The 13688-nt window shown below is 36.0% G+C and overlaps 1 protein-coding gene across 8 annotated transcripts in view; it reads right to left on the minus strand.

Annotated features, from left to right (window-relative positions):
• The window catches only part of NSD3 (nuclear receptor binding SET domain protein 3), a 123816-nt gene that overhangs the window by 46089 nt on the left and 64039 nt on the right, over positions 1 to 13688 (minus strand). For all 8 annotated transcript variants that reach the window (XM_077849178.1, XM_077849182.1, XM_077849181.1 and 5 more), the window contains exons 5-8: positions 10371 to 10525; positions 8323 to 8838; positions 5722 to 5845; positions 2066 to 2166 (exon numbers count right to left, since the gene is read on the minus strand). In XM_077849178.1, coding sequence (XP_077705304.1) covers positions 2066 to 2166; positions 5722 to 5845; positions 8323 to 8838; positions 10371 to 10525 — 896 coding nt within the window. The remainder of the gene's footprint in view (positions 1 to 2065; positions 2167 to 5721; positions 5846 to 8322; positions 8839 to 10370; positions 10526 to 13688) is intronic.

Here is a 13688-nt window from a genome sequence, read left to right on the forward strand (position 1 = left end):
AATAATACTTCCATCAATCTAAGTAATGATGAGTGATTAATGTATCTGAAATCTGAACTCCATCCCATCTTCTGGGTAAAGTTCTGTCTCAAGGTCAGGGAGGGTTTAAATCCTAGCTGCCTATGCTGAATTCCAAGTGACAACACACAGCCACATGCTCTCTAGCAAAGACTTTTCCCACCAATCCCTTGGTAAATGACGAGAACAAGAATCCTTTCCTCAGTGTCTGGGAGGCAGGAGAGGGGTTGTTTCTGCAACCAGCCCGGATGTTGCTATAAACCCCTCCCGCCCCAAAGACGTTAGGATAAATTTTTACTTACTATGATACTCAGGTTAATGTAACTCACGCCACTTTAAGACCCTTCCGCGCCTGCACTCACAGCTAAGTTGCTGGGAATCAGGACCCTCTCTGTAGAGAGTGCTACAGGGCTCCATACAGCTGGAAGCTCAATACTTTTGCTGCTAGTACAAACTTAAGAAAATAAGTTTGTGATATTGCAAAAGCACTTTCTTGAGTGTCTTATGAACAGTGTCTTGATCCTACATCAGGAGAGCGAGATCAGAAGTTATTCTGCCAATGTCTATGTAAAACACGTGGTAATCTGAGGATTGAACCATTGGAATTAAAGAAAGGATGCTGTTTGGAGGAGTTCCTGTTTTAGCTATGAATTGAATTTTATGTTTCTTTAAGATGTAGTGAAATATGCATGTTGAAACACATTTTGTAAATATTTAAGGATTGTTCTAAGCTTTTTAAAAAATTTTTATTTTTTTTACAACAAGTAAAAAAACATACAACAGAAGCGCTTTTATAAGATACAATTAGTAATACAAATATAAAATCTTCTAAACAATCACGGGTATTGTTCTACTACTAACTATAACACAGTGGCATTAACAATTTGTCCCACTTTTTATACTCATTCTGCTTATTAATTTTAAACTGACTAGTCACAGACTGAATTTGGGAACCAGCTGGAAAAATCACAACTTTGTTTTGGTAATGAATGCTATAGATTTGCAAGAGCTTAGAAAGATTTTTTGGAATATAATTTCCTAAGTATGAAAGTTAATTATGGTAAATGAATGACAAATTAGTATATTATTTAAATTTTGGTTAAATGTTTCTGGGAAAATTGTTTTACACGCTTGGAGATACCACAGAGCACCCACAAAATCACACCTTGTAAGTTTGGAAGTTTAAAATTATGAAGGAAATAATCTGAATAGAAAAGTCTGCACTTCCATATCAAGTGGTCTTAAAAATATAAAGCTTATTGGAACTAATACTCTTCAGAATTCTTTTTGTTTAACTGTAGCTTTCTGAGCTATAAAAAATGGATATTTTTCCACTTTAAAAAAAAAATCAAGAAAAATTCTTATTGTGAGTTTAATTTAAAGGAGTAATGGTTTCTAAAAATTTCTTTGAACAGGTAATTTTATATGCACATTACTACGTTGATTACACTGGTTTAATACCCTTCAGTCAAATGTCCCTCCCCTTTTTTGTTTTTACTTCAATGGTGTTTCTGATCACCCAATCATAGGTGAGTGCCATTCCACTGGGAAAGTAACATTCCAAAAAATCTGTGATACTGACAGAAAAACCAGATCATATATGATTATTTGTGTCTTAAATATAACTCTCATTGTTAATTTGATTTGTTTAAAAAAATAAAAACAATACATACCAGCGGCTTAAACAAAAAAATCAAAATTTAAAAAGGCAGGGGGGACTTAATGATGGTTCCAAATAAAAATCATGAAAACATGAAATCATTTTGCTCATAACAGAAATTTCAAAATAAATGTGAGGAATTCTTTAAGAGTCTTGTACTGGCTTCCCATCTCCTGAAGCCTGACTGTTTTTTGTGAAAATGCTTGAAGCAGAATCACAGGGATGGCTGTGTTAGAATTGGGCACTGGAACTCACCAACACAGAAGCATAAAATAGTCCAGAAAGAGGAACTCAGCTTAGGGAAAGTTTCTCTTTCTTTTAAGATACCATAAAAGCCACAACATTTACAAATACAATGTTTTAACTCTCTACATGTAGGAAGCCAACCTGCTCCTTTTTGATCTTCTTCTTTGGCACAACCTCAGTGGATTTCTCTGATTCAGAACGAGTTCTAATCGATCTTCTCTGTTGCTTCTTTTCTACTGAGCCTAAGAGATGATTTAAAGGAACAAACAAACACTCATTTAAGGATGACTTGACAATTATGTAATTAAGATTTGACCCAATTCCATGTTTTTCTTACTCATTACTTTTTTTGTTTTGTTTTGTTTTTTTACTTTTGGTCTTTTAATTATAAATCACTAAAAATTCAATCAGTCCTACATATTTTGCATTTTAACAAATGAATTAAACTAATTATATATGTAAAATGTTTAATGGTGCTTGGTGTACCCATATGAGTTTTGGTTACTGTTATATTATGAACAAAGGGGGAAAAAGGCACAAAGATATGGCCAAAAGCAAATCATTAATTTGGATGTCAAGGGACTGGTTATGTCTTAGAAATAACGAGTCATGAAAAACTCTTGGAAACAAATTAGCAAGGTTTTTCATGTTAAATAGTGAAACAGAAACTATTCATATTTTTAAACAGTAAAATTCTTTGGAAGTAAACAGAAAGAAAACTCACATGGACCCCATTTTGGACAGGATAAAACTTAGACTAAAGACCACATCTTGAAAGAACACTAAGTCAGGAGTGATTCATTCTGTGATCCTGAGAAGAAAGGATGCCGGCAGCATGTTCTCCATCTTCTCAGGGCTTGGACTCCTACATGGTCCTTCCTACATAATAATCACCCTTCCACACCTTGCCACAGGAGAAAGCTCCTCAAAGCAGGCAGAAGCTACTTCAATAAAGCCTTCCACATTATCTTTATATTTCATGATTTCATTGTTCTTGTCTATGTGTAAATGGTTTCCTTCACCTTAGTTCAAAGTCAAAACAAAGAAGGATCCCACTATATCTGTTTTCAGGAGGGAGGAAGTAGTCTGAAACTAATTTATGGTTCCTGAGCTTCTAGCAGAAACTCTAGCAGAGTTTCTTCTAGCAGAAGACTTCTAGCAGAAAAGTGTTGACTTCTAGCAGAAAAGTCACAAATGAAGATGTTGGCTCCTTCCTTCAGGCTCACTCTGCTTCTTACATTGTTAAAAATGTTCACTAAGACAACAAATAACCTACCCTCACAGACACCTGAGTATTCCAGAAATCCAGACTTTAGTAAAATTATTAATATTCAAGTAGCTATCCGGGAAGAGGAAAATGAAAATAAAACTGCCTAAAACAAAGTAGCTTTACTTGCTTTGAGGATGACAACATAACTGTTCCAGTAAGTACAGACAGTATTTGATCTACTATCTTATACGAAATAAGGCAATGTAATTTCTTAAAATTGTTCTGAAAGCTATCTGAAGAACACATAAATTCTACTACGTTTAGGGCAGCCCCGGTGGCGCAGTGGTTTGGCGCCGCCTGCAGCCCAGGGTGTGATCCTAGAGAGCTAGGATCGAGTCCCACATCGGGCTCCCTGCGTGGAGCCTGCTTCTCCCTCTGCCTGTGTCTCTGACTCTCTCTCTCTTTGTCTATGAATAAATAAATAAAATCTTTAATAAAAAAAATTCTACTACGTTTAAAACCCCAAAAAGTACTGCATTTATGTCCTAAGAGAGAGGAGGTGAGCATCTCTGGAAGTGGAAAATAGCTTAAAAATCTAGTATAAAGGCAAATACAATTCTTCAAATCACAGAAATTAGCAGTGCTATACCCTCTATGCACCCCTTAAATTCACTTGGAAAAGGCTCAAGAATTCTCCCTAAGTAATTAACAACAACTGAGATGATGATATAACTGGCTTCTCAAGGGAGATCAAGTCTCTTCTCTCACTTTTCTACTAAAATTATTTCCACAAGAAACAAAATGGTCATTTAAAAAAGCAAAATATGCTCATCAACCACAGCTGGTAACCAAATTTAAACCAAAATCAAAGCTTTAGAGCACTCATTAATTTACAACCTAAATATAGTGCCTGCCTAAAGAAGGAATTGAGCTTTTTCCAGATCTAAAGAATAGAACCTTCCATTGTACCTTTCACTTAAAAAAGAAAAAAATTCATAGCAAAACTTAAATCTACAGTGAAAAGACTACATGAAAATAAAATGCTCAGTAGCCGAGGGGAAGGAAAAACATAAGTCCTATTAAATAAAAGTATAATATTTAAGATGAGTCTAAAATGAAGTTTACTTCCTCCCTAATTAGGAGATTTATTTAAATAAAGATTCACCTAGGCTAGGTATCACACTTAAATTCAGACAAATTACCAACAGTTTAGTGTAAAGAAAGATAACAAAATTGTCAGGTATAGTCAGGTATAGTCAAAATACCTGACTATAAAGAGCTAAGGCCAAAAGATTCTTTTAATCTTCAAAGTAGGGAACAAATGTTTTCAGTTATAACTAATTAATGCAAAATCTTTTAAGTCCACTTATTCATTTCTTTAACATCATTCTTTCCTTTTTTTATGCAGTATTTTGAAATGAGACAAATTGCAAATCTGGTTCTGGACTTTGCTACTCTCTCCCTACTTTAAAGCATTCCCTTCCCAACTCAATTTTGGATAAAGGCATAATGTTTTGTATGCCCCCCAAAGTATGCCCCATTTTCCCTGCTACCTCTTCTTTCTGTCCTGTAAACCACCCCCCCCAATTTTTTTTTAAAGGAAGCTAGCCCAAGTTCTTTCCTGAACAATGACTGCTTTTATTTTTGCTCTTTTTAATAAGAAGAATCTTAAAATTTCCCTTACAAAAATATTTGCCCCTTTGTGCCACTCAACCACAGTTCTGCCTGAGTTATTACTGATTCAGAGTTACTACCTAAGTTCTCAAGAGCTTAATCCTTCTAGAAAATTGCTTGGTCCCTTCTCTGATTTGATTCCAAAAAATTTTTTAAAGAACAAGGTGAAACAAACCCCTTTCTCCTAAACTAAGATTCCAAATGATCAGCCAGTTGACAATCTCTTTTCTTGATGGCTATAATAAAGCAATAATACAGTTATATAAACCCCACCAGACACTCAATTAAACTATAAGATCCTTAGTATGTCAGTCCCTTAACAAAAGTTATTAAAAAAAAAAAAGTTACTTTGACCATTCACAGGCACAACTTTACTGAATATATGCATTTCTCTTTTAAACAAGAAATCTGTTAATCAGAATAGTATCTGTTAATCAGAGAACAGATTATAATAGGAGAATTAGGCCCTAATTCCCTACTTACTAACTGTTAGGATACCTAAGAATAATAAAAGGAGCACGGCATCTGTCAATTAGTTTCTAATAAGAGATGAAGGAGGAAATGGTAAGAATGTGTTAATGGTGCTAGAAAAGTAAAGCTGTCATTTTCATTCAAAGAGAGCTAAACAAATGGTGCATTTACTCAGTTATGTACAGATTTCAGAACTATCCTTGTTTAATTACACAGTTCTCTTATTACTAAAACTCTTGTAGGAAAAATAACAATGAATAAAGCTTCCTAGTCCCTTAAGTCATTCTTTTCTATTGACGTAATTGCTTTTACCACTTAATTTTTAAAAATATAATTTGATTTTGATAAGTAAAATTTTCTTAGAAATATAGCTACCATGTTATTAGCAGAAAAGAACTATGACCTCTCAAAATGGATCTACATACTTTCATTCATTACCCACCTGTAGGACCAGATGTTGCTTCAGATGATATATTCTGAGTTGCCTTTTCATTTCTCTGGTTTGGTGTAGAAATTATAAGTCTGTCCTGTCCCCTGACACTTATTTCTGTTTTGTTACCAATTCCCTTCAAAATAAGACAAAATAAAAAATAGCTGATTACTAGGCAAATGGCATCATCGGCTTACAAAGACAGCTTAAGATGATCATCATTTGCTTGAATTTTACACGGTCTTTGATTGCAGTTGATTTATCATCTTTGCCATTACCAGAGCAATTTTATTAAATCATCAGGATGTATTCTAAAATGTACAATGACATTATGTTTAAAAAAAAAGAAACCAACACAACTCCACATGAGGCATATCACTAAAAAATGAACCTGTATCACCTAGCTTTCTGTCAAAAATAAAATGTCTTCTGGTCTGAACAATCTCTCCCTTTAAGTCATCACAGGAAAAGAACTCGAGTCATTTTCTTTTTTTTTTTAAATGTGTCAACCTTTTTAAAAAAATTATTTATTTATTTATTTATTTATTTATTCATGAGAGGCACACAGAGAGAGAGAGAGGGGCAGAGACACAGGCAGAGGGAGAAGCAGGCTCCATGCAGGGAGCCTGACGTGGGATCCCAGGTCTCCAGGATCACACCCTGGGCTGAAGGCAGTGTTAAACTGCTGAGCCACCCAGGCTGCCCTCGAGTCATTTTCATTTGGTAAAGTACCCTACTATACATATAAAAATGTCAACATGTCTTAAAAGGATATCCTTAGATACAGAAATTTGATATTCATGGTGACCAAAATGTGTACCCAAAGCAGTTTGGAGCAGACAGAAGGGAGGTACAATTATAGTTCTATCTCATCTTAGGTGTTTTAACACAATAAAATAAACGAGTGATTTGTAAATATATGTATTTTTAAGGTCTTCATTTTAAAAAGATCAGTTTTAGGACAACACCTGGTTGGCTCAGTTGGTTAAGCATCAACTCTTGATTTTGGCTCAGGTCATGATCTTAGGGTCGTGAGATTGAGCACCCCTCCCCCATGCTCAGCAGGGAATCTGTTTGAGATTTTCTTTCTCCCTCTCCCTCTGCCCCTTCCTGTCCGTCCCCCTCATGTGTGGGGCACACTCTAATAAATAAACACAGCTTAAAAATTTTTTTTAAATAAATAAATAAAAAGATCAGTATCATCTCAAATTTCATTTAAATAGCACTCTTTGGAGTGTGGTGACAAACTCTGATTTGTCTATCCAAATGCAGATAAAAACTAGCTCCAAGAATGAAGCCAATTAGCAGTAAAAAAAAAAAAAAAATTGCAGCGTATTCATTTGCTATGCAAAGCTGTCAGTAGAGCTAAGTGGAGACTGTAACTTAAGTTTTTCCAAGTAGCTTAGTCTTATTGAACTCAGTTGAACCTACAGTCACAAACAGATGAATAAAGAACCATCATATTTCTCTCTAGTAAAATATTATCATTCAAGCACTGGGTGCTGTATGTAAGTGTTCAATCACTAACATCTTCATTCAGTTTCTACATCTGAAACTAATATTACACTGTATGTTAACTACCTGGATTTTTTTTTTTTTTAAGATTTTATTTATTCTTGAGAGACAGAGAGAGAGAGAGGCAGAGACACAGGCAGAGGAAGGAGCAGGCTCCATGCAGGGAGCCCAATGAGGGACTCAGTCTCAGGACTCCAGAATCATGCCCTGGGCTGAAGGTAGGCGCTAAATCGCTGAGCCACCTGGGCTGCCCAACTACCTGGAATTTAAATAAAAACTTGGAAAGATATGTCACTAATGATGCATACCTATATTTAAGTATTTTCACATGCATATGACAATGTTAGAAAATTAAGCAGAATTCTTTAAAAGCACATACTCATGAGGTGCCATAAATTGAATTCACAAACCCATAACTGTGATAAGGGTTGGGAGGAGAGTGAAAAGGTATGTGGAATAAGCATTATAAATGTTATGACACAGTTTTAAAGTCTAAAAGCTAAAATATAAGTGCCCTAAATGGAGGCTCCGGGCTGGCTGGTGGAGGTATGCAATTTGAAAAGGTATTTCCACCCCATTACCCATGCTATCACCACAGTTAATTGTTATAGAACAAACACAGTTCCGGAATTTCCCTAAAATGCATCAGCTACCCCAAGCCAAAATGAACCTAACAAAATTGCTGGTGCAACCAAATAGATCAGCAAGTATAATTATTACGGTGGTTAATTCAAATAACTGACAAAAATAATTTAATAAGGAAGCACACTTTGCAGCTAAGAAAAACTAACTATACAAACTAGAAACAGGCAAATTGCCGAGTTTTTTTCCACAGCTTTAAGGAGCTAAGCTCAATTTTGGCTGCACAGCTCAAGATAATCTATTACAGATGGGGATATTACAAAAGAGGGAAAAAAAAGGAAAACATAGCCTTTTTGCCTGTTTTACCCCCTCTTAAACAGAAAACTGAACATTTCCCGTGCAGCAGATAAAAAGATATTTAAATTATGACTTTGTGCTGTTTGTGGGTTTTAAGTGCCAAGGTTGCCTACTTATTAAATACTGTTCCCCCAAAACACCCATGAAAAAAGGAGGTACCTTCGTAGAATAAACAAACTGATCAATAAATTTCCCATCTCCTGTAGCATTCTGAAGAGCAAACACTTGTTCAATCTTCACGACTGGAGACATGTTACACTTCTGCAAATCCAGGCTCCCTTTGTGCATTGTAATAGAAGCTGGTAAAGATTTCCTTGCGGCGGCCGTTTTCCAGGCTATTTTAACAGGAGGTGGTTCTTCCTCTTCCACACTTGTGTGCCGCCTTTGGCTCTGTCTCCGAATTTCAGTACTTGAGAGCGAGGAGGCCACCTCACCTGCATTGGTCTGTTCCAGCTGGGTATTCAGCACTGACCTTGGTCTTCGGGTTTTCTTAACTTCGGCTTTGGAAGCAACATTCTTTTTCCCTTGGGACAAAGCCTCCTCAGGCTGTTTATCAATATAGATAAAAGTATACTGTTCTATTCTTTCTTCTCGGGTCATTTTCAATGCCTTCTCTGCATGGGCAATGCCAATATCCCACTGAGCACGTTCTCTCTGAGGTCGGGGTTTCCGAATCTAAAAAAATACATAAGCATTATCAGATACCCTTTAACCTAATTTGTACATTTAAACCACTATGACTTCCCATTGATCCTGTCACCTTTGCACGTGGCATAAATATCTTTAGTCAAATACCTGAAATGTTCTAACTCCCCAACTCTGATAGTTGATATTACTATCTGATGATATGCAGGTCTACTCTCTCTTATATATCCTTTTTTGTTGACCACTCTGCTGGACAAGTCCCTCAAAGAGGGAGCCATCCCTCTCGCATAATGTTCATAAAAAAAACAGCAATAATGAGGGCAAAGGGAAGAGAGATTACAGAACCATTATTCTCAGTGGCTAATAAAACACTCACATTAAAAATGATACCCTAAAGCTCAGAGGTGCTGCAGAGATCACAACCAAACCAAATGGCACAGTCAGCATTTAAAGTGGTGCTGGTAGTTTGTACCATAATGTAAATGGAGGCAGGATGAAGAGGAAGGAGAGAGCCTGGAGGAACAAATGAAAGTTGACAAGACATAGGAAAGAAAAAATGTATGAGAGAAAATTAAACCTGAATCAGTTTCCATAGGTCTCTAACATTGTTGATCAGAAGACTTTTGACAAGTAAGACAATCTGGCAAGTTGGTAAGACAGATAAGAAGACTTTGAATGAAAGTATGTGAGATGACCAAAGCCATCAGGAATTATCCAGAAGCTTGGACAGAAGCAGCCCAAAATTAGCTATGAAACTATGAGAAGGGGCAGTATATGTAAAACACTGATGTATAAGTCTGTCAAATGGTATCTGATAAAATTAATTAAAATAGTCTGTGATAAAATTTGGCTTTTAAAGTGTAAAAATATGACAAATTTCTGAATCACAAGAGACTCATCCTAAAATTAGTTGAGTTTAAAAATGTCAACCAGAAAGATTATCAGGAGTTGATGTCATAATTCTAAAATATCCACTACCACAAAGATATCTCTTGGTTCCATCACTAAGTGTAACCTTGGCTAAACCAGTTACTTAACCTGTCTGTGTCTTAATTTCTTCATCTGTAGAAATAGGAATAATAATATCTACACCACTTAAGTTGTTATGAAGATTAAATGAATTAATATACCTAAAATGCTTAAAATACACCTCACAGTAGGTGTTCACTAAATATCTTAGAAACTTTACTTCTACAAAACAATTTTACCAAGTAAGAATAAAGGATATTATGGAAAGATACTGAAATAGGAAAATGAATTAAACTCCCTGGCAAAATCCACATTTTACTAGCATGTACTAGTCTTACATACATTAATTCAATTCAAAAATAGAATCCAATGTTGCATTAAGCAGAGTTCAAGTTTTTAACAGTATTCTAATGTTGTTTATATGAAATATAAAACTTATTGACATACTTACAATAAATTATTAAAACTGAACTTAGGTTAAAATAATAAATCATCCTAACAGCTGTCTAAATTCAAGTATGAAAACTTCTACTAAATTATTAAGTCCTATAAAAACCATGTTCGATTGGTAATGTTAATATGTTGTCAGATACCTTTTGTTTCTCAGAGTGATTGCTGGCTTGTTTGGTTGCTTCAGCCAATAATTCTTCATACTGTTTATGACCTTTATACTCTCGTACTCGCTTTTCATGAACCCATGCCCTCTCTGGCTGGTTGCTAAAAAACTGGACGTGATATTCCCGGGCACCTGTAAGCAAAAGTTCTTATTAACCATTTCAGAAAATAAGCATTCACATATACACTGCCAAAGATATGAATCCAAGCCAAGTTCCCTAGCATTACTCCTATTAAAATTTGTACACTTTGGACTGTCCAAAGATAGAATACACTTGCCAATTACATAATAGTTACTGTAAAATATCACTTCCAAATGATTAAAATTAGTTCCACAATTTTTAAGAAAAAGAAAATCAGAAATTCTGCTAATTATCAGATTTGTTACCCTGGTTACACAACTTATTTTTACTTGTCTCAAACATTTTTGCAAACAAGTCTGGGAAGAGGTAAATAGTTTTTCCTTTAAAAAAAAAATGTGTAACAGGGGCACTGGGTAGCTCAGTCAGTTGAGCATCTGCTTTTGGTTCAGGTCATGGTCCCCCCCAAGGTCCTAGGATAGAGCCCCACATCAGGCTCCCTGCTCAACAGGGAGCCTGCTTCTTCCTCTCCCTTTGCTCCTCCCCCTACTCATATGCAAGCACTCTCTTTTAAATAAATAAATAAATAAATAAATAAATAAATAAATAAATAAATCTTTTCTTTTTTTAAATTTTTTAAAATTTATTTATTTATGATAGAGAGAGAGAGAGAGAGAGAGAGAGAGGCAGAGACACAGGCAGAGGGAGAAGCAGGCTCCATGCACCGGCAGCCCGATGTGGGATTCAATCCCGGGTCTCCAGGATCGCACCCTGGGCCAAAGGCAGGCACCAAACCGCTGCGCCACCCAGGGATCCCTAAATAAAATCTTTTAAAATGTATGACATATATTCTTGGACTTTATTTTTTTTTAATTAATTAAAAAAATTTTTTTAATGATAGACATAGAAAGAGAGAGAGAGGGGCAGAGACACAGGAGGGAGAAGCAGGCTCCATGCCGGGAGCCCGACATGGGACTTGATCCCGGGATTCCAGGATTGTGCCCCGGGCCAAAGTCAGGCGCTAAACTGCTGAGCCACCCAGGGATCCCCTATTCTTGGACTTTAAAAGTATTAGTTGAATTGCTTTTCTGTCTATATGAAAGTGAGCTATACAGATTTGGGGTGGAGAAGAGGTCACTGACTCTCTCAGGGGTCCTGTGAGGTCAAAACTATCTTCATAATAATACCAAGATGCTATTGTCTTTTCACTGTGTTGGCATTTGCACTTCATACTGCAAGAACAATGGTGGATAAGACTGCTGGCATGTTAGCACAAATAAAAAGTGATTGACACCAAACTATACTAGTATCACATTCTTCACAGTCATACACTGGCAGCTAAAATAAAACAAAAGCCAGTTTTATTTAATGTCCTTGTTGAAGTGGTAAGAATGATTAATTTCATTAACTTTCAACCTTTGGACACTGTCTTTTAATATTCTACATGATGAAATGAGAAGTATGCATAAAGCACTTTTACACACTGAAGTATAACAGTTATCTTGAGAAAAAGTACTTGTATGATTGTTTAAGTTGCAAAATCACTAGCCACTTTTTCATAAAACATCATTTTTATTTGAAAGAATGACTGACGAGGATCCCTGGGTGGCTCAGCAGTTTAGCCCCTGCCTTCAGCCCAGGGCATGATCCTGGAGTCCCCGGATCAAGTCCCACATCGGGCTCCCTGCATGGAGCCTGCTTCTCCCTCTACCTGGGTTACTGCCTCTCTCTCTCACATGAATAAGTAAATAAAATCTTAAAGGAAAAAAAAAAGAATGACTGAAAGAAAAACTATGATTATTTGAACTTGACCATCTGGCAGGTATTTCCTTAAAAACAAACTTAGCAAGTTTGCTATTTCAAGCAAATCAACTGACAGTATTTGTTGTCAAAGATAAAATTTGATCTTTCAAGCTAAAATTAGAATTTTGGAAAACTAGTATCTACCCCTATGAGTCTTCCAACTTCTCAATAATCAAAGATTTTCTGATGAAATAACTGGTCATATAAACTAATGTGATTTTTAAAATATGTATAGAGGATGGGGCCCCTGTGTGGTCAGTCAAAACAACTGGGTGTGGAGCCTGCTTGAGATTCTCTCTCCCTGTGCCCCCTCTACTCCACCCCCCAGTGTACTCTTGATCTAAAGACAAAAACAAAAACAAAACAAAAAAACTAGAGGAACGTGTCCACATTTGGAATATAAGTCTCACTTCATAAAACCAATTTTTATTTTTTTAAGATTTATTTGAGAGAGAGAAAGTGTGCCTCCAAGGGGTTGAGGGGAGAATATAAGCATAGTCTGTGCTTAGTGGCCTAGTGTGGAGCCCCACAGGGGCGGGGCTCAATCCCAGGATCCTGAGTTCATGACCTATGCTGAAGCCAGATGCTTGACTGAGCCACCCAGGCACCCCAAAACCAGTATTTTTTAAATGGCCAATATACAAAATTACAAAATCATGAAAGGTAAAAGATTCACTCAAACTGCAAGACAGAACCAATGGATTCCAATGTAACAAAGTACAAAAAGTTTATGGATATGATTTCATATTCTGTATTGCAACTAACCTACCACTTGTTGAGTTTTAGTGTAATATCAAAGAAATATATCCACAATTACCTCAAAAGGCTATTAAAATACACTATCCCTTTTCAACTACACATCTGCCTGAAGCCAGATTATCTTCAAATAATTAAACCAAAAAACCCCAAATCATAACAGATCGAATATAGAAGCAGATATAAGAATCTAGTAACTTCACTTAAGCCAGACATTAAAGAGATCTTCAATGAGGTAAATGATACTGTTCTTCTCATTAATTTTTTTAAAAATGTTTATTTATTTTATGATAGTCACAGAGAGAGAGAGAGAGAGAGGCAGAGACACAGGCAGAGGGAGAAGCAGGCTCCATGCATCGGGAGCCCGACGTGGGATTCGATCCCAGGTCTCCAGGATCGTGCCCTGGGCCAAAGGCAGGCGCCAAACCGCTGCGCCACCCAGGGATCCCTCATTAATATTTTTGTTTGAGAAAATAGTTATTTTTTATAAAAAAACATAATGGATTATTTTTATATTAATCAGTAAATATTTTAAAATTCTCTTAGTTTTAATTTCCAAATTAAAATAAATAGTAATAGATATAACCCATGTAAACAAAAGCTTTTTAGAGTCTTCAAATAGTAAGAGTTAAAAGGGTTCTGGGAACAAATATCTGA

This window comes from Canis aureus, chromosome 15 (genome assembly GCF_053574225.1).
Source record: "Canis aureus isolate CA01 chromosome 15, VMU_Caureus_v.1.0, whole genome shotgun sequence".
NCBI lineage: Eukaryota > Metazoa > Chordata > Mammalia > Carnivora > Canidae > Canis > Canis aureus.